The sequence below is a fragment of the Haliotis rubra genome, unplaced genomic scaffold (genome assembly GCF_003918875.1).
Source record: "Haliotis rubra isolate DU_JTF1 unplaced genomic scaffold, ASM391887v1 Scf35, whole genome shotgun sequence".
In the NCBI taxonomy this organism is placed as follows: Eukaryota; Metazoa; Mollusca; class Gastropoda; order Lepetellida; family Haliotidae; genus Haliotis; species Haliotis rubra.
This window is the reverse complement of record NW_025767024.1, coordinates 3,450,626-3,473,140: the sequence shown is the minus strand read 5'-3', so window position 1 is coordinate 3,473,140 and position 22,515 is coordinate 3,450,626. Positions and strand designations below refer to the sequence as shown.

The 22,515-nt window shown below is 41.6% G+C and overlaps 1 protein-coding gene across 1 annotated transcript in view; it reads right to left on the bottom strand.

Moving 5' to 3' along the window:
- LOC124285016 overlaps positions 1 to 22,515 on the bottom strand; it is a 101,057-nt gene that overhangs the window by 5,547 nt on the left and 72,995 nt on the right. Inside the window, 13 exon segments of the mRNA XM_046721159.1 lie at positions 1,730 to 1,828; positions 1,830 to 2,913; positions 3,680 to 3,788; positions 4,229 to 4,324; positions 4,757 to 4,934; positions 5,805 to 5,989; positions 6,445 to 6,567; positions 7,205 to 7,966; positions 8,672 to 8,780; positions 9,793 to 10,007; positions 10,392 to 11,427; positions 11,960 to 12,091; positions 12,644 to 12,885. Coding sequence (XP_046577115.1) covers positions 1,730 to 1,828; positions 1,830 to 2,913; positions 3,680 to 3,788; positions 4,229 to 4,324; positions 4,757 to 4,934; positions 5,805 to 5,989; positions 6,445 to 6,567; positions 7,205 to 7,966; positions 8,672 to 8,780; positions 9,793 to 10,007; positions 10,392 to 11,427; positions 11,960 to 12,091; positions 12,644 to 12,885 — 4,370 coding nt within the window.

The window sequence follows — 22,515 nt, the reverse complement described above, 5'->3', positions numbered from 1 at the left end:
GCCAGGCAGGGACCAACAAGTACCATATTTAAACGGTATGACGCGGTCGGGGATCGAACCCGCGACCTTCCGCTCTCCGGGCGGACGCTCTAACCACTACACCACGGAGGCGGTCACATATACAAGTAATGTTTAGATACATTGCGCAGCCGGATGCACCTTCCACGGTTTAATGTCGTACGAGCGACCAAGGTTTAGGTTTAAGAAAAGCTTTGCATGTTTAATTCAGTTCTTGTAACACCTGGTCAATCCTGCTATATCAAGACTTGACAGGAATAGGCCAGAAGACGTGATAGCTAACAACGCTAGATTACAGTTAGTTTACGTGAAATTGGTCAAAGAGCACAGAGTTCAGGGCAGTTCTTAGTCCAGGTAAAGTCGACTCATGTATTCGGACAACACTCTGTTTCCAAAAGGTTTATCGACCACATACGTCTAGCAGCTGATACATTTTATAAAGACACAATAATAAATTGCACATATGCTACACTTTTCCCTATATATGCATCACTAAGAACCAGTTTCCTATTTTATTACTCACAAGTATTTCTTATTATTAATGAAACTTTGGTATGGGTAGGGGCAGCTGTTAAATGTATAAATAATTTCTTTTCTAGAACCGATTTTCTGGATACTGTGTTTCATTACTGGTATGCTATATATTACTGATTCTGTTTCGAGATTTTATGTGTGGTGTTGTTGGTGTATTTGTTATTTAACAACCCGTGAAGTGTTTAAACCAGCGTTCAGCCTCACTCACTCTTAAAAACAACCCGTGAAGATCCGGGTTAGGATTGATCTTCAGTAACCCCATTCTCTTCCCACAGAGGTTACTCCTGTCATATCTTCCTACGTAACCTCTGTTCTAATACGGCCCTTTCATTTAGTTGTGCAATCAGCGACGTTGTTTCAAAAGTGATCATTCGCAAGGCCTCGGTAATTTCCGTATACTTCGAGAAAACTAAACCTCTTCCCCTGCGCGATGCGCAAACGTTTCTTCTAGACAGAATTCAGTCATGTTATTGCGGATCAGTCGCGTCTCCATCGCCCTCGTTGACAACGGACAAGCTAGCCATTAAACGTCTTGTGTGTAACATCAATACAAGTCCCCGGCAGATGGGGGATATTTGTGGCCTCACATTTGCTTGTGTTAATCAAGTCGATGTAACACGTGTTCTGATTGGATAGAAAGAAGGGAGATAATTCGTGTTGCGATCTTTTGCCGCTAGCGGATTTTACGAGAACCGGGAAATATGGCCGTATTAGAACAGAGGTTCGTAGGAAGATATGACAAGTAACCTCTGTGGGAAGAGAATGCAGTAACCCATGCTTGTCGTAAGAGACGACTAGCGGGATCGGGTGGTCAGGCTCGCTGACTTAGTTGACCCATGTCATCGTATCCCAATTGCGTTGATCGATTCTCGTGTTGTTGATCACTGGATTGTCTGGTCCAGACTTCATTATTTACAGACCGGCGCCATATAGCCGGAATATTGCTGAGTGCGACGTTTAACAACCAAACCAATCTGAGACATCATGTTATCTTCCCAACACTTCTGTTTTGTTGTAAATTTGTTGGGGAGTTTTAAATTCGAAAATGCAAGAAAGATTGACATAGCGACACTGTGAGGAAGTGACAGATGCATTATTTACAGACCGCCGCCGTATAGCCGGAAAATTGCTGAGTGCGGCGTTTAACTACAAACCAACCAATCTTATATATACGTACCTGCATATCCCAGACCTGGGGTGGACCTAAGCTGGATCCGGTAACAACACTCCGCCCATCAGCAGTAATAAGACAACAGTCGACTCTCACTTCCTCCCCCCATCGCTCCAGGGGCCGCGGCAAAATTCGGTGATCCAGCGTATCCCATCATCTGTTGCTGTCCTGTAACTGTTTTCACACTTTGTACTTGGTAGTTGAAATTGGATGACATTGTCGAGGTAGAGTATCCGGCATGGCCCATGGTATTGCTTTGGTAATTTGCTGCCGATCCGCTTATTCCTGGTGCCATGTCGTAATCAGCCATGCCACCTTCATAATGGTATGACGATACTGAATTTCCACCATGAACGTTTGATGTTCCGTCAACTACTGACCGGCCCATTGTGTTTTGATTGTATGAATAGCCACTGGCTCCAGATGTTGTGGATCCGAGATTTGCTCTGGCTGGCTTGGGTGTTCCGATTGTGGTTCCTGAACTTGTGAATGTCTTTGTTGCTCTGAGAGTTGCAGAATCATAGCCAGCGCTTCCTCCTCCTCCTCCTCCTCCACCGCCACCTCCTGCTGATTGAGATGCGAAGTAGCTAGAGAAGGCAGCACTGGACCCACCACCAGCTCCGTGGGTGGGTGAACCGTTGACAATCTTGACCCCTCCACCACCTGCTCCGGCACCTGCGCCTGCGCCAGCGCCTGATCCGCTAAGGGCTTGGACAACACCAAGGTTATTGCCGGGTCTAGGTGGGGATATGGTTATAGGAGCAGCGGTAGCAGGACCAGCACAACCGCCGCAGTAGCCGGGCTTGCATCGATAGAAAGCCCACATCAAACTGCTCATCAAAGCCAAGATTCCAAGGACTGTTCCAACCACGACTCCAGCTCTGGGTCCTCCTGCTCCTAGAACTGGGGGTGCAGCTACTGCCGCTGCTGCCACTGGCTGAGCGAGAGGCCCTGTCATAACTCCGGATCCTCCTGTTCCTGATGGGAGAACGCCAATGCCGACACCTCCCGTACCTCCACCGCCGGCGCCACCGCCGGCGCCACCGCCACCGCCAGTCCACCCTGTTCCACCACCTCCAACGCCGGGTGGCACAAACGTGTCCGTAACTGGCGGACTGGGTGTGGGTGGTACAAATGGTGGTATTATGGGATTTGTAGGCGTGATCCACGTCGGGGGTCGTGGTGTTTGACTGTAACAGATACATAATAATAATGATAATATTCCTCATTATTAATAATAACATACAAGTATGATGGTACCTACATAATAACAGGCGACGTATGTAACCCACAAAAGGGACCATCAAGCATCCTGTGTCTATCCCAAATTGAATTATCAACTCCCCGAGGAGTATACCACCCAAGCTGCCCTTACGGTGATAATAAGAATAATAAATGTTTCTTGCAATTTTGTACTCGTCATTCTGTTGTGCGCCTGAATATGTGAAACTTGAAACAATATCAAATATGGTAGCAAGGTTGGCTCAGAGGCCCTATGCTGTGCCAGCATCTGGGGATGTGAAGTTCGAATCCCATAGTCTCCCTGCTCAAAACTCTTAATGTTTATTTAATACATTACCTTTGCTATTTGGTAAGAGTGCTATTGCTATTTGAGTGAGTTTAGTATATCCTAACAATATTTCCGCAGGTGACACCAGAAATGATGGTGGTGGGTAGCCTAATGGTATTCTAAAAATTGTTCGCTCGCCACGCCGATTCCCCACATAATACCAATACGGGATTCGAACCCGGGTCTTCGGCGTGACGAGCGAACGCCTAACACACTAAACTACCCCACAGCCACTTATGTTCGGAAGAGAGACAGCTGATACCTCAATAGAGGATGGCGATCAATACAGCCTTCGTGGTGATCATCATAGCCGTTAGGCTGATGAGAACGGTGTAATTGAAGACCATTCATACATAGAAAACACAGTCATTCCATATCCCACTTACTTAATGGTCAAGGTAAATGGTTTGGGGGCCACCACAACATCTCCCGACCAGAGGGTACTCTGCTTATTCGCCGCTTTATTCAAGACGTGCAAGCCATTGATATGGAGACCTGGTGTAGAGAAATGTTTGGAAATATATTAATCATTACACTGAGAAAATCACACTAAAAACACTAAAAATTTATATATTGCGTTGAAATTACGTTAAACTCATTAATTTTAATTCATTAGTCCATCCAGAGGATCGTAATCCAGAGTCAGATTATCGTTTACAGGGCTGGAAATAACTTTAAAATTGCTAGTGTACACCGGTACAGTGACACAAGTAAAATCACTTGCCCTGATCATTTTTCCACTATACTGGCCGATTTTCTTGTTGATTTTTTTAAATAAACAACATAATTAACACTGGAATGTCAACTTAACACCGGTAGAGTGTGATATACAAATGTTCTTGCCCGACAGAAAAATCACTTGACTCGGGCGTCGGGCAATGGGTTATTTCCGCCCCTGGTTTATGTTTAAAAGGTATCCAACGTTAATATCCTACCGGCAATAATGCCATTGAATGCACTCTTGGTTACTCCTTTCTCCTGGAAACCGCCAATATAGATGGTGCCTTGTTTGTCGAATAAACCATGTCGAGCTGAAAAAATAACATGAAACATTCATGCTCAGTGGAAAAAAATAAGATACCTTTATCGCGTTGAAATATTAATACAATTCACACCGAGTGCAAGTGAGTTAGAATTTAAATCGGCAGTACACCGAGATATTCTTACAACTAATCTCTGAAATGATCATATTTTACTGAAATAAAAGTTCATAGTAAAAATAAATATATACATATATATATAATGAAAAGGAGCCCTGAGACTTTCTTCATTTTCAGCTGTGGAAATCTAGACTTGCCACATTTTCTAGACTTGCGTGGGCTTTCTTGGATATATTTGCTTCAGGGTCTGTACGAGAGACTGACCGAGAGAGCAAGATGGCCGCTGTGATTGACGTTAAAGTACGCCGTGATATAGCACTCGCTCACTCACTCACTCACTCACTCACTCAGTACAATACTTACAAGAATGCAGGATGGTCTTTCCAGGTAAAGTGTCCACGAACAATGTGGCGTTATTGCTGGTCCTCAAGAAGCGAACCTGGTGATACTTTCCGTCATTTAACCTCCGGGATGACTGGACAATTGGCTGGGGATTTCCGTTAATGTCCGTCAGGTATTCGGCAACAACGTATCCATCTTCCTATAAAGGGATTGAAAATCTGCATCAGTGGTATTAATGCTCAGTATGCTACGAACATGTTTATTTAAATATTTAAAACATTACATACTATGTCTTACCTACAGTAAAAAAAACGTTTAAACGGACAAGCCTATAACGAGCATTCAGATATGACGAACATTGTGTTGGTCCCGGCCACATGCCTATATCGAACTTTAACTAATGGCCCATTTGAGTTCGTTATAACCGTAGTCGACGTATTCGGTGATTGATAGTCACAGCAACGATCCGTGACATTCTTCAAAAGGGTAAGAGCCTATTCTTGGTGTCCCAGACACAAGACGTGGGCATACTGTAACACTCATTCTTTGAATTCAGTCATTCTGTTTTTCGGCACGGGCGGCACTGTCGTCTAAGGTGCTTTAATAATCTGAGCAGGATTGCGTCCCTTGAACACACCAGGATACTGTGATCGTGGGTTTCACCAAATGGTAAACATCTGAGACAATGGTCACTTTAGGCTTTCTGTCCATGTCAAGCTGACTCGCCGTCAATTCAATTTAACATAACTACCCAATTAAGACAGATTTTACCGACGCCAAGAAGAGTCCCAGGAAGGAGAAAAGTACCTCAACCCAATCCCCTAGGCTTCCAACCGCCGACTTTCCGGTCTCCAGGGATACACTCGATCCATTGCTGTGCCATTAACACACAACAGATCCATGCGTCTCAAGCAGTTATACAATCATGCATGTGTGATTGCTTTTTGCCATTAGTGAACCCAGACAAGGTTCTTATTGCGCCATTCAGTATCCAGGTTACGATGGCGCTAGAATATTATGGTTATAAAAGTATGGTAAAATCATATTGATTATGGTAAAGAAAACTTACCAATCGCAGCTCAATAAAATCATCCAGGTACTGACTCTTCACTCGCATGAGGACACCGTCCTTCTCATACGTCATAAAGCCGAGGGCGATGTCGTCGTGCATGGTGCTGGGACGCTCGAGAGGAGGATAGGTGTATACCAGTATCCCAGGCTTATTATTCTCCATGAATCGGAATCCTGTAGCCTCTGAAAAATTAGGTACATTATTGGAAACAATTCCTCTAAAACTGAAAATATCGTACTGTCAATGTTTAGAATAGAGAAAAGGATATCTGTAGCATCAACTCCATTAACCTTTATTGAATGGCTATACTTGGGGGAAAACAGATATCCTTTTAGAAACAGGTTGACTGATTTTCCTCACACCAATATACGACTGATTCATATCATTGCAATTAGAGGGCATTGGTGTAGTCTAGTTTTTAAAGCGTTCGCTCGTCACGCCGAACCCCGGGTTCGATTCCCAACAAGGGTACAATATGTGATGCTCATTTCTGGTGTCCCCCCCTCCCCCCCCCCCGCCGTGTTATTACTGTAATAGTGCTAAAAATGACATAAAACGAAACTCACTCATCCCAATTAAAATTGAAATACGTGTTAACGTTTTATAAACGGCTACAGTGTAAGGCCCATTAACGTACCTTCAGTACAGATAGTTCCAATGTATGACGTCATGTTGCAGTCACAGAAATAGCGATCCCCTGCAGGTATACAGACACCGAAGTTCTTGCAGGAGTCGACCAGACAAACTTCATTTATAACATCTGGAAAGACAAGATAAACACAACTAGACACAATCCTCACTAATGATTATAGGTTATAGGAGGAACATCCATATGAATAGCTTAAAAGTCGATATTTGTAGTTTTGCAGTGGCACCGTTAATTGGAGACAATCTTGAAGTGGCTACATCATTGTTTTGAGAAACCACGCATTTAGATCGTCTTAAAAGTCACAAGGCGTTAATGTAGTCCATGCAAACGGGGTTTCCTTGCGGCCATCTAGTCTGGCTCACACTCCCTGAACCAACTTCATCTTCCCTACTGCCTAACCCTCTCTGCAATGCTAAAGCCCTAAAATGAAGCAAGCCCAGATTTCCTCAGGTTCCGAATTCTGGTCTCCATGTGCCTCCTTTTCAATTTAAATGGGGTTAGATGTTACTATCGTTCGAGTAACAGGCGTACGGGTTACAAACATTCGAGTTAGACATTCGAGTTTCAGACGATTTTGTTACAGACTTTCGAGTTACAGACGTTCAAGTTAGTGGAGCTCGAGTTGCATACATTTGAGTTACAGATTTTTGGGCTACTGGAGTTTGAATTACAGGTCACTGGTTTTCGCGTTACAAACGTTCGAGTTAGTAGAGTTCGAGTTATAAGGTATCACCGAGATATCACCAACCTGTACAGCCACTTATAACGTTGGGGTTCCCTCTGGAATATTTCAGAAGGTCGGGAACAGCACCACTCATATCGATGGAAGCCAGACATCCCTGGAACCCAGTCTTGGACAGGAGAGCCTTCATTATATATTCCTGCGAGAACAAATTATTTGGTAAACCGCCGATATAGAGAGGCCCCTGAAGATCCAGCCGCCCATCCGCTGTTTCACTCCCAAGCGTTGACCTGTATTCATCCACTGAGACAGTAAAGCTCTTGCCGTCTCCATTACGTCGGAGAATAACTTGATGCCATTTATTATCATTAAGAGACTGGGGAGTGCTTATCCTCAAGGCAGATGCGCTATCGCTTGTGTTAAAGGTGAAATGCAGGTATCCATTATACAGCTCCAGGGCGATGAACTCCCTGTTAAGTCCGCCATTGAACAATATGACTCCACTCGACTCTTGGGTCTTGAACATAAACGAGAGCACCATTCTCGGGGGAACTCGCAGAGTCTCGAGCTGGACGTAGGTATTGCGAGATGTGACAGTAACAGGGTTGTAGATGAGGGGAGGAAGTTGTGGGATGGTGGAGATGGTGAAGTTCACGGTGCCTGCCCCCATCCTCTGAAGCTCATTCAGAACGTCTATTTCATTAATGCGGAAGTTCTGCATGTATCCGATGTAGTTCGGGTAATTCTTGACGTTGATGTCAGAACCCTTTAGACTTCCCAGATATATACGCTCAATATCGAAGAAGAAATTTTCGCCATTGAGATTGCCTGCAATCAAAAGAATAATGTGTGAAGACTGATTTTGTGTAGACTACTAATTCAAACTAAATAATTGGTTTAAACAACCACATGTCTAATCCCCGAGTGATTAGTAAAATTATTACTGAACTGCAATTAATGATTTTCATGTATTTTCATACCATGCATTCAGTTTTTCTCTCCACTAAATAATATATATGTGTCATTACAAGGTTACATACAAACATTATACGTTTTTTCTAAAAAAATAATTCCTTAACAATATGAACAATGCTTAACAACGGAACACAAACAGAAGGCAACAACAGAAAAGAACGTTGGCCTGCAGTATGATGAAGATGGTGCCGAGCAGTAGCTACAGTGATATTTGACATGAGCGGATTTTTATAGTAGTTCTTTGACGAATGGGAATGGATTGTTTGGTCGCAGCTGCCAGTGTTTCACGAGTTGTCTCCCTTAGAGTTACAATTACATCGATAAGATTGTGGTATGATGCCTTGAAAACTACAGGCTGTCTGATACACTGCGTATTTAAACACTGAATCATGAAAACTTACGCTTTTTAAATGTTATACCTCAAGAAAGTTGACATCTTAACAACGCCCTACCGAGCTGACCTCTTAACAATGTCTTACCGAGTTGACTTCTTAACAATATCTTACCAAATTGACTTCGTAATAATGTCTTACCGAGTTGATGTCTTACTCCACTTACCGAGTTGAGACGGAAAATCATCCACCCAGAGTTCTATCTGGTTTCCACGACGACGAATGTACAGGTTGTGCCAGTCGAGGTCATTGAGACCTTCACCTGCGTAGTACCTCTGAAACGAAAAGAAGCGTTTGGTCAATTTCTCCCTCAATTGTACACTGACCGGTTCACCATTAGCAGAATATTCTGAACTATATTGTAGTGGAATGTTTCAACAACATCTTTTTATATTAGAATATCCTTCAACATTACGTGAAGGTTTCTTTTCGCGAGCCTCTGTTAATATTATTGTTACTTACAGTGAGTGAGTGAGTTTAGTTTTACGCCGCACTCAGCAATATTCCAGCTCTAGGGCGGCGGTCTGTAAATAATCGAGTCTTGACCAGACAATCCAATGATCAACAGCATGAGCATCGATCTGCGCAATTGGGAACCGATGACATGTGTCAACCAAGTCAGCGAAACTGACCACCCGATCCCGTTAGTCGCCTCTTACGACAAGCATTGTCGCCTTTTATGGCAAGCACATGGGTTGCCGAAGACCTATTATACCCCGGATCTTCACGGGTCCTGTTACTTACAAACCCGTGAAGATCCGGGTATAGAATTGGTCTTCAACAACCAATGCTTGTTACTTCCCTTGAATGTCATTTTACAGTAAAATCGTCTTCACATTCAAAGTTTTTTTAGAATTCAATAAAATCTTGGACCCCGGATAGATAAATGACGAACAATAAATAAAGGCCAAATAATCCTTCTCATGTTCAAAGATACTCTGTGATTCATCAGTCAAGAAACATGTTAATAAGTACACCATAACTTCGTGTTTGTGTGATGAAACATACATTGTTGTTCTCCCGCTTTTATTGACAGAACGAAAACTTAAAAGTATATTTTCGAAAGTAAACGTAAACGTACATTAACTGTAAACTAGATCGCCTGTACGAACAGGAAGTTTAAGCCTCTGTTCATGAACTAACGCAAAGTCAAATGCCTTCAGATCTATTAAATATTACACGCATTTTTCAAGTGTCGTATCCAAATTCTGTCGCGACAAAGTGGTACAATCCAGCGTTTGTTTTAACGATAAAAGTTTTGATAAAAATAAACAGTGTAATTTATACCTTCACTACACCTCCGAGGTTAGTGGTGACCTTGATGCGTCCATCTTCCAGGATTCCCCGGAGATACTCGTCCGATTCCCCTGTATAGGTCTGGAAGAGGAAGGCGTTGCTGAGGGGGGTCTTGAAGCGGAGAGACAGGTCATTGGTGTGAGTGCCTAATGAGAGAACTGGCAGGTGTCCGAACTGCTGACCGTTCAATGATCCTACTAAGGCAGCTGCAAAACAACAATCATAATAACATTAATCATAATAACAACAATCATAATAACATTAATCCATAAAAATATCTTGGACATCAATGTACAACTTCTAAATGCCACTGAAAGACAACAATCATATGTTAGAATCCTCGACGTTCACAAATCAGCAAATGAAAAACGGACGATGTTTATTAGAACTGGTTTACATTCGAATACGACCTGTACATCATAATCATCCTCCAAAATAATTCTATTAACACAATTTGATCTTTCGAAATGGAGCATTTTTTTATAGACGTATCGATTGATTACGTACGTGCTTTTAACGTGCTTCTCAGTGTGCGTATATATATATATATATATATGTTTACGCTAAGGAAGATAGCTATATTTGGTTACCTATGTCACAGTTCTTGCCGGTGTAGGCGGTGTTGGAGCAGTCGCAAACATAGCCGTTCCAGGTGTCTCTGCATCCTCCATGCACACAAGGCATCTGGTTCAGCTGACACTTTCGGGGCATCGCAAGGCATTGACGGTCAACGTTACCGAACACGTTCTGGGATACGGCCAACTGGTGGAGATCAAGCCTCTTGCGGTCGATCTTGAAATCTTCAAAACATCCTTGATAGCCATCCCGGGACCAAATATGCCAAGGGAGACGACTGCTTTCCGCGAGGTTATTGCTGTATGTTGTGTACCCTCCGAGATACAAAGCGCGCTGGAACGCGATGGGAAGTCCTTCTCTGCTGTTCAGATCAATCCTCTTCTGTTTCCCGTCCAGCATCAAAATGATGTAGTTGTTGTAGAAACGGACTTCAATAGAGTGTTGTTGACCGTCCGAGACGTCACGTTCTGAAAACTGTATTCGGTGAGCGACGTCGCCGAAGTTGTACACGAAGTAGAGTTTGCCGTCGTACATTTCAACAGCGAAGAAGGCCCCTGGTTTCCGTGGACTCCCGTAGGTATACAACATCAACCCTTTTTCTTCGATAGTCTGGAATTTGTATGACATGATCGTCCCGTCGTTGATCTGGACTCGAGGCAGTTCGAGACGGACGCTGGATGACCTGAAAGTTATGGGCCCAGGGCCGATAGGTCTTGGCTTAGGGGTGGCAGGGGGTCTCGTAGTACGTGGTGGGTAAGTCGGTGGGCTTACTCTGCCAATGGTTCCATTCACAAAGCGAACGGGTCCATGGATGCTCGCTTTTCCTTGTGAGATAAGATTCACGTAGATGATTTCTTGAGGCGATTTTGTAGTGTAGAGGACCTTGGCTATGCCGCCATTCAGTCCCCTGTCCACCAGTCCACCAGTGACGTCAGTTGGGTCATGGTGACCCCCTAGGTACACATTCGACCGGGTCAGAAAATGAAGGTTTCGACTTGATTGTGGAAGCGTGTAACGAGCCCTGTGATTATTGTCCACTTTGATCTCAATCTGCGTAAAAAAATATATAGTAATACACATATAATATATGCACTTTAAAAAGGCTTGGAGTGATTGACAGAGTGTTGTTTTCCGTCGCTATTATATTCCAACAATATCACGGCGGGGAAAACATGTTACGGTTTTCACGCATTTTTCACATATGGTAATCAGAACTTAGTTTCGGTGGGTGTGACGAGTGAACGCTTCATCTACTAGGCTACCCCACAGCCGTTAAACAAGCTTGGGAAATAACACGAAATAAAAATAGATTAATATGACACAAGCGTTTGGTTTGATGAAAGCTAAAAGCACAAATGCCAAAAGCCAGTGTCAACCAAAACGAAATTGTCAAATTTCAAATTCAATATACATTTTGTGTGACGGAGTTGACGCACATTTTTCATTGTTTCGTTCAAACTGCGGCATGAAGCGCTAAAATAGGCTCCACACTTTTTCATGTGGGGAATCGAACAGGTACTTCTTAGTGACAAGCGAGCGATTTATCTATCGGCCTACATATTGTAGAATGGACTTTACTTACGTCTCTGCCTATTCTGGAAATATTGACAAAGTGCCAGGACCAGTCGTTGAAGCGGGCACCATTTTGCGGTCTGATCATCACCTCCTGTGGGCCGTAAGGATCCTGGTCGTTGACGTAGCGGAGATATCCATCCTGCAATACGGTTGCGCAATCAAAATATCAAAATTTCATTTGAAGCCGGAAACAGACAACATATATTATGAACTCAGAGACACAGCAACTCCTGAGAATTTTTTTAAAAATGAGACAGTTGAGAAAGTCGATTTATCACTATTTGAAGCTAACTTCTCCTGAATTGTGACGCACGCGCACGCGCACACACAGACACAGAGAGAGACACAGAGATACATACATACATACATACATACATACATACATACATACATACATACATACATACATACATACATACATACATACATACATACATACATACATACATACATATCAAATAACATCACAAACAGGCGGCTAACGGGATCGGGTGGTCAGGCTCGCTGACTTGGTTGACAGATGTCACCATGTCCCAAAAGATCGATGCTCATGCTGTTAATCACTGGATTGTCTGGTTTAGACTCGATTATGTACAGACCTTCTCCGTATAGCTAGAATATGGCTGAATGTTGCGTTAAGCAACAGACAAACAAATCATAAACAGGAAAACATAGGTATTGAGTCTGTTACCTTCATGCTCATGTACATGACACGGTCCGGGTCTTCTTGGAGCCAGACAAGACCATTCTCCTGGTCAGTGAGAAAGTAGAAGGTTATCTCTTCCTCGTTTGTCTGTCGGATGAATTCTGCTGGAAGTCTGGCAAAGTCGTAATTGACGTAGCCGTTACCAGTGAGTCTGATGATAGTCGTTTGTCCATCACTTCTAACTCCATTGTCTCCAATTATACGAGGTCTCTGGCCACCAGTAACGGCTGCAACAAAAAAAAAAGATATTTCATTTCCAAAAATTAGTCACTTCAGATATCTTAAGCGCTGTACTTCTTCAGTTTTACTCCCCTTAGCCATACCGCGATCCGCTGATTCTGGGGTTGAATCCCAGATTCGCACGATCCTGATCTTTTACCTGTCCCTTTGTTTCGTCAGGGTGTTCAACCAGCACTACTGTGTATCCTTTAAGTAACGGAATGACATAACTCGAATTCTATCAAAGCCATGCCGTGATTACCCATCTCACTCACTCCAAAGAAAAACAAAAATATCCATGTGCTGTCACTTTGGTTTAAGATGCAGAGGAAGAGATTCTTAACATGTTTTCTTCACATACCCACTGGTATCTGAGACTGAAACTGATTTTCATTTCCCGTTGGAACATAACAGCAGCAGATATAGCAAATCCCATTTAAAAGACAGCATAATAGACGCGCCATTGGAGATATGATTCTCCCCGACAGTTATAGCTTAAAGTATATCCTGTTTTGTTCTATTCGTCTCTACTCTTATTCCACTTATACTCATGTCAAGGTCAGATATGTGCTCTCATATGTAGGACTGTAATATCATCCTTGTCAGTTAAAGCTTTTAAGGGGCGGTGTGGTAACCTAGTGGTTAAAGTGTTCGCTGGTCACGCTGAAGACCCGGGTTCGATTTCCCACTTGGCTACAATGTGTAAAGCCCATTTCTGGTGTCGCCCGTCGTGACATTGCTGGAATATTGCTGAAAGCAGCCGCAGAACTAAACTCACTCATTCGCTCACTCACTCAATCAAGGTTTAAAGTGAGAAGGCTATATGCCGCTTTCAACAGTATTCCAGCGAGATCGTAGCTGGGTACACCGAAACTGGCTTCACATATTGTACCCATGTGTGAAATCGAACCCGGGCCTTTGGCGTGACAAGTGCACGCTTTCGCCACTACACTACCCCACTGTAATTAATGGAACCTTTATGTTCAAATAAAGATTCCTGTTTCCTGATCAACCATCCACAGAGTCTTGCCTTTGCTATTTGCTTTTTCCATCAGTGTACGACGTACATATGGTCAAAATAGTACAAACATGCAGTAAATATCGGTTTCGTTTTATATGTAAATGAGCGAATATTGTGTTAAGTTGCGATCATTGCTCTATTAACTATATTAACCTGATCTTTTTGTTGATTCCATTAATTCATGTTTACGGTTTTGCAATGATGAACTCTGGAAATGGGAAAAAGTACTTTCGCATACTTTATTTTTAGGACATCACAGATGATTTCTATTTATTACTAAAACACAAATGTCCTTTAGAATGTTCGTCAAGGTACGATATAACACCAACGATGGAACATTATAAATATCTAGATTAATTGTTATAATAATTATACGGGTAGGGGATTGAGATATGTTTTCTACATTCATCAACAGGGTAGATAACTGCTTCTGACTCTAATACACCTCTTTCAAATTGTACTTCACCATCAAAGTTTAAATCGAGCATAATAACATCATATAACTCAGCTCCACTGTACTTTTCTTACGGTATTAGTAAATTTAACATATTACATACTCAACTACGTCATGAAGCTAGTAGATTAAGTTACGATCTGTACAGAGTAGGGCTAACCACTGATCCATCCTGCGCATGTGGAAACCCATGCGAAAATGCTCATCACTATTTCTTAGAATGTTCTTTACACAATCAACATAGAAAGATCATGCTTAAAGCTATTCAAGATGTATGTGGTAGTAATTCTGTGATTACATTATCTGTTATTTTAAACGGCATTGCAGATCTGATAAATCATAAAAATGAAATTATATTCAAAAATGTACATCAATATATGTGCTAATCTAAACGATTCCAGTAGTATTCTCTCTATACACCTTTTGTATTATAGCATTTCCCCCCTGTTATCTTTGAGTCTTTCTCTGTCTCTGTTTCTAATAATTGCTTGTGATGTAATTAGTTATTGTAAATATCTTCGGAGAGGGGTTTAATAAGTTGAAGGCACTTGTCCCCGACCCTTTTAACATTGTGAATAAAATATGTTTAAACTAAACCTCTTACACCATGTGATAGTGAACTAGGTCCTTAACATAGGATGAGAATTGATATTTTGAACACACTTATGAAATATCCAGAGATGACGCCCTTGACAATGAATGCATGATAAGTGTTTCTGATCTTATTTCAAGAGGGCTAATGTTCATCAGGAAGTACTTAAGAATTACGCATTTCTAAAAGTTGTCTCTCGACGTTTTCACACTATAGGTACTCTAGTTAAAGGGGGGCATTGTGTTAGTTATTTTGCTTGCTTGTTGTTAAGCGCCGCAGTCAACAATATTCTCTCTAAATGGCGGCGGTCTGTAAATAAATGGCCCTAGACCAGACAATCCGGTGATTAACATTATGAGCATCGATCTACGTATTTGGGACACGATGACATGTGTCAACCAAGTCAGAGAGCCCGATCCCGTTAGTCGCCTCTTACGACACGCATCGGTTGCTGAAGACCAGTCCTACCCCGGACCTTCAGGGATCAGAGCATCGAGGTGTTGAAACTCTAGAAGCTGCAGTTATTTCCAAATACAAGGGATCATAGTCTTCTCAAAACTTTCAATCCGTAGCAACATTCAACCCATATCGGTAGGTTGATGGTGCTTCAACATTCTTACCCTGGGTAATGGATCAGCTTCTTGGGGAGTCTACTTAGACAGGAAGGTGTTGTGTGTAACAACACTAGGCTGTTTGAATTAACATTTGCATAACCATTCCACACCTGAGTTCGCATGGAGGACATTCAGGTAAAAAAACAACGTTATTTATTGAGCTGGTTTGGTGGGAGAACTAGTAAGATAAGATAAGATAAGATATTTATTGCATTGCATTCCATGAAGAAACAGTGACAATATTCTATAAACTACAAAATAAATAATCACCTTTGTAAGTTGTCCATTCATACAAGTTTCACCACTATTTTTCCTTTATACCCAGTGAAATCTGTTTTGACGGATAATCGAGACTGATTATTCTCTGACGTGGACGTCATATAACTGCATTAATAGATATATACATGATTATAGATCCAAGGGAAATTGTTGTTTGGAACATACTTTCATTGTGCTTTGTATTAAACCATTGGCATTGTCTGTCATGTAATGCTAAATAAACTGTTCCATCAATTTCAATCAAAGTCTTGAAGAAACACTTTTCCTCCATACCTCACAGAGAGTTTGACATCAAACCACCGCTCTTAATTACAAGTCTCCATATAATTTACAGACTCAGATGTATACTTGAAATCATTGTCTTACACAAAAACGTGAATCTGCGACAACGTGAGGGTTAAATAGGCGAAACTACACAGAAAATGGTGACGTCACGGTTCTGCCCTTATGTGCGGATCACGTGACGACGGCCATCTGGATCTTGTTATGGGGCTTATCGTTTCTGCTGAGTTAGAGGAGACGGCTTCAGCTGTCGTCGGAGAAGCCCACCTTGCCTTATATGAATGGATAAGCTGAGTTCGGTGTTTAGGAAGCACGACATATACGGCGTTGAGTTGAGTCAACAAACTACGAGCACCTTGCGCCGGTCATACCTATAGGGTTCTCTGTTACAGCACTGGCGAATGTCAGTGAATATCACGTGTACCTTTTTAACATGACATATATATATATTTTTTAATTTGATATTATATTGTATCAAAACCACACGTGTATGATCCTATTTGTGAATTGTGTTGTAATGTCAGGTCGGAAAGATCTTCGGAAAGGCTCTAATATAATTACAAAAGTTCCCAAAGCATTTCCTTGGCCTTGGCTACAATATCTATATTGAACGTTTCTTAAGATATAATTGTTGATTTATTTCTTTAAAGATTCGAGTTTATTGTTCTTCCTTATTCATTTATGGAAGTGAGTGAGTGAGGAAAATAGTTTACGCCGCAATATTCCAGCAAGGGACACCAGAAATGGGCTTTACACATTGTACCCATGTGGGGAATTGAACCCGGGTCTAAGGCGTGACGAGCGAACGCTGTAACCACTTTGCTGTCTGAATATAATAATACTATGATAGAAACAAATACTTCCTTATTAAATTTATAAGGAGCCCTAGTGAGAAGGGAGGTTCAGAATATGAAATCTAGACTTGCTTCATTTAGGACTTTAGCATTACAGGAATGGCAAGGCAGTGGGGAAATAATGTGGTTCAGGGACTCTGCCACAGGCTAGTAGTGGGGAAGCGCCAGTATTTGCATGGAGTCGCAGCAAGTCTATGTATGGTTGCCTGGGATGGAGGAGGAACGCTGTGTGTGTTTACTTTACACGACTCAGTCTGACACGAACGCGTGACCTTTGGTCAGAGCAGTAAAACACACACAAGATGGCTTCCTGTAAACATAGTACTTCCTTTGCATCTCTGACCTACTACTTGATCAACACTGACACCATGGACTGGTACCATGTTTCAACATCGTCGACATGGTTACAGCTTCAGTGTCAAATTGCGAAACAGATACACCGGATCTCAAATATCATCATCATCAGCAGCAGCAGCAGCAGCATCACCATCATCACCATCACCACCATCATCATCAGCAGCAGCAGCAGCAGCATCACCATCATCATCATCATCATCATCAAACGCGCTTGTTTTGTTGAAATATATCTGGTAATATATCTTTCACATGCAGATATAATAGCAATAATCTGGTACCATATATACAACTTCAAACAAATTTAGAAGATCTCTAGATTGTCCTTGGTCATTACATATTTCTACTAGCATTTGTATTGTTACTCTGACTTATTATATATCTTGTTTACGTAGTTTATAGAATATTGTCACTGTTTCTACATGGAATGTTTGCGCAAAAAATATCCTGTATCTTGTATCATAATGATAACGGGCGATATTTTGCCTAACGTCATAACACATATTTTCCGATCTTCTGTCTTTAAACAAACAAGCACCACCTAATATACTCCTTTCCCAGAATATGTCAACTACCGAACATAAACACAGTCATGTGTTTACAGTATATCCATTTTAAGGCCCTAGAAATGGGCATCAGAGGTCATTCTCGCTTCTAAAAAGATAACACTGTGTGTCATTCCTCAGTGTCGTATGATTACAAGGGAGAACCCTGTGCTATCTAGAGTAATGGAATAGATCCTATATAAACAGCGCGATATGTAGTAACAAGGGAAGTCTGTCTGAAATGACAATATGTCGAGATGATATGCCCCATGATAGTTTGCTAAAATAACTCTGTCGCCGATGCATGGACTTATGTTGTTGGTTAGTCTACAGAGCTAACTTAAACAGTGAGAAGAACATTCCAAACTTTCGCCAGAGAATGCCACACTATATTAAATGTTTCCTACACATGTTATTTTTAATCAGGAATTCAAATTCGCTGTGAAAGTGTCACAGGCGTTTTACACAGTCCTTTTAAAGGGAAATTGTTTAAGAAAAACCATCTGCTCGTGAAATTTACTTTAATAAAGAAAACAATACTGCGAAACATGCTCAATGGATGGATTCCACATGACAATATACTGTCCAGCGTTAATAACTCTCTCTCTCTCTCTCTCTCTCTCTCTCTCTCTCTCTCTCTCTCTCTCTCTCTCTCTCTCTCTCTCTCTCTCTCTCTCTCTCTCTCTCTCTCTCTCTCTCTCTCTCTCTCTCTATGGAGAAGGGGGGACGTTTGTCTTACACTTATCTTTTCTTATCGTTCCACCATGTTCTAAAATTAAATCCCTACACAAGTCTGCTGTTCAGCACTAAGCATCTGGCTAAAAATAGTACCGCTGGCTCTGTCCAAACTCCTTGATAATGATGTGTAAATAGCGAAACATTCCCGCATCCCACCTGGTTGGACTGGCCCCCGTGGCTGTCAGCGTGAGGGGGGACCGCAGTGGGATGAAGTGCCAGGGGCATGAATGATGAAAATCTAGATTCAGATGCTGGGAAGTGGAGGAGGTATTTGAGGAAATGGTAGGGTTATCACAAGGTCAATTGGACTGATTAACCATGGCCTTGGACTTTGAGTCTCAAAGGTAATACTTATTAGTTTAAACCTATTTCCTTTACATAACATAAAAACAAGTCCTTACATACTGTCCGCTAATCTAGACTTGCCTATTACATAAAGAATTACTATACACCCAGTCAGTGGTGGAAATAACTTTAAAATTGCGAGTGTACTCCGGTACAGTGGCACATGTAAATTCACTTGCCCTGATAATTTTTCCACTATACCGGCCGTTTTCTTGTTGATTTTTTAAATAAACAACATAATTAATATTGTAAAGTCAACTGGACACCGGTACAGTGTGATATACAAATTTGCTTGCCCGACAGAAAAAAACACTGGACTCGGGCGTCGGGCAATTGGTTATTTCCACCCCTGCCAATCAGTAGTCTACAATTAGCCTTGTTCCAAGGCTGTACTGAACGCTAAGCCAGTGGATGTATAGCAATCTTATCCTTAGACTAACGTTTAGTCTCTGAATATATAATTTTGATAGTAACAAACAAGCCCATTTAAATTGAAAAGGAGCCCTAGGGAGACCAGAGATTCAGCCTGAACCTGAGGAAATCTAGACTTGCTTTATTTAGGGCTTTAGCACTGCAGGGACTGTGAGACAGACTATCTTATCCTTTGAAGGACTAAGGCTTAGTCTCTGAATATATATAATTTTGATAGTAACAAACAAGCCCATTTATATTGAAAAGGAGCCCTAAATAATGTGGATTCAGCCTGGACTGTGAGACAGACTATCTTATCCTTTGCACTACAGAGGGGAAATAAGTCTAGATAGAGACTGAGACAGACTACCTTTGAGTCAGTAGACTGACAGTACTCTAAGGGCGCCAGTCTGTCTGTATTTTCTAGAAATGTTATTTTAAACTGTTATTATTACCTTAGAGACTTGTGCAGGTCTCGGCTACAATGTCCTTGCTGATATCAGATAAATATCATTGCTCTTTGCTTTTGAATCTCAGATGGTTCCATTTACTCTCATAGTTTTATGGTACATGGCTGATAAGGGATGTAGTATGGCCACGAAAAACATGTCTTGATGCATAAATACACTTTATTTACACTTGTGTATCTAGCTTTCTACGACACCTGTACTTCAGTTGGGCGCTTCTTGTACAAGAAGGACGTATATGATTTAATATTCTACAGTGACGTATATATGACTATAGACTTTTGTGAGGCATATCTTGAATTGTTCACTGTCTGATGTGTTAGAAGTTTTCTATTTGCTCTTAGCTAGGAGTTACTCTGAGAGCCAATAAAACTACACTTTTAAGTGTAACTCTTAGCTAGGAGTTACTCTCAGAGCCAATAAACTACACTTTTAAGTGTAACTCTTAGCTAGGGGTTACTCTCAGAGCAATTATAACTACACTTTTCAGTGTAACTCTTAGCTAGGAGTTACTCTCAGAGCCATTATAAATACACTTTTAGGTGTAACTCTTAGCTAGGAGTTACTCTCAGAGCCATTATAACTACACCTTTTGGTGTAACTTCTAGCTAGGAGTTACTCTCAGAGCCATTATAACTACACCTTTAAGTGTAGCTAGGGGTTACTCTCAGAGCAATTATAACTACACTTTTCAGTGTAACTCTTAGCTAGGAGTTACTCTCAGAGACATTATAAATACACTTTTAGGTGTAACTCTTAGCTAGGAGTTACTCTCAGAGCCATTATAACTACACCTTTAAGTGTAGCTAGGAGTTACTCTCAGAGCCATTATAACTACACTTTTGGTGTAACTCCTAGCTAGGAGTTACTCTCAGAGCCATTATAACTACACCTTTAGGTGTAACTTCTAGCTAGGAGTTACTCTCAGAGCCATTATAACTACACCTTTAGGTGTAACTCCTAGCTAGGAGTTACTCTCAGAGCCATTATAACTACACCTTTTGGTGTAACTCCTAGCTAGGAGTTACTCTCAGAGCCATTATACACCTTTTGGTGTAACTTCTAGCTAGGAGTTACTCTCAGAGCCATTATAACTACACCTTCAGGTGTAACTCTTAGCTAAGAAATTTCTTAGCGACATAATTGTATTCCTGAGAATTTTCTGAGAACTTTTACAAATACGGCCCCTGAGTTCCTACATTGCATCGCGTTATCATACAAAGCTTGTTAATAACGCACAAGTCCTTTTAACATGAGTGTGGGGTAGGGGGGTTGGGGGTATGTGTTAACATCAAGTCTCCACGTCATCTGGTTGCACTGTGATGTAACATATGGTTACCATGGTTTCAGTATATGGGTAACCGTGGATGGAATGTGATGGGCATCTTCATTCAGTAGTTCTACAACAGCAGCAGTAGCTGTCTGTCAGAGAGGCAACCTGACCCCCACCATCACCGGGGGCCACCTGGCTGGTCAACACGCCAAACTCACTGATAAGTCACTGCAGGGGTCAAGAATGTGAGGGCGGATATGCATGTGTGGGGGTGGGGGTGGGGGATGGAGGCAGGGGTTCATTGAAGTAGCGAAAGGGAATGTGCCCGGATGTTTTTGATTTGCAGGATAAAGGATTTGTCTGATCGGGTAAAATATCAGCTTACTTTGATAGGTGAGGTTTAACTGTCGACATGTCATCGAGGGGAAATTGTGTAAGATTTATCTATCTATTCTGCAAAATATGCCCATGTCTCCATCTTGCTAACTAGTATGGCCATCGATATTTCAAGACAGACACACTTCAGAGCCCAGTTCCTTTAACATATAATAATTACTATACAATCGATATAATTTCAAGACATCCTGTAAGTCATTTAAAGCAAATTAAGGTAACAATGAAACATGCAAGAGTTTGTCAAATCCTATCTTTGTAAATTTGCTTTAATCTAGTGATAATGATATTATATACTCTCCCGGGGTAATGTTCGTGGTGATTAACGGTAAACGTATTCAAGAATGTACCGGTCACCGATGACATGGCCGGTACCCAATTAAGGGGGTACAGTGTACACACATATAGCAATACAAATTGGGGCAGCCTGACCCACTAGTCTGTCGTACAGACCCTGAAGCAAATATATCCAAGAAAGCCCACACAAGTCTAGAAAATGTGGCAAGTCTTGATTTCCTCAGCTTCAGGAAATGAAGAAAGTCTCAGGCCTCCTTTTCATTATATATTTTTTTTTTACTATGTACTTTTTTCAGTAAAATATGTTCATTTCAGAGACTAGTTGTTAGTCTACCTGACCCACATAGGTAGGTTCGTGTCAATGGCGACGTCCATCTCTGTTTGCACAACCACAGGATGGATACCGGCTAGATGTAGGTCACAAGCACTGCAAACCTTCATTAACATATTCACAAACATTTCCTCATTGACCGGAGTCGGTCCCCAAAGTGATATTGTTACCATAGTGATAAAACCAGCACATACCATACTTAGTCAGTAACTGACTTATCGAATTTGTGATAATAATGTTATTATTATCGTAAAAAGTATGCTTAAATGGCCGGGGTGAGGAGTAGGTGCCCCTTCGCTTCTCCCTCCCCTAAAGCTCACAATCTGTATCCGGGGAGAGTTTCTACATAATGTAGATTTCATCTGCTCTTTAATACACTTCCGCCCCC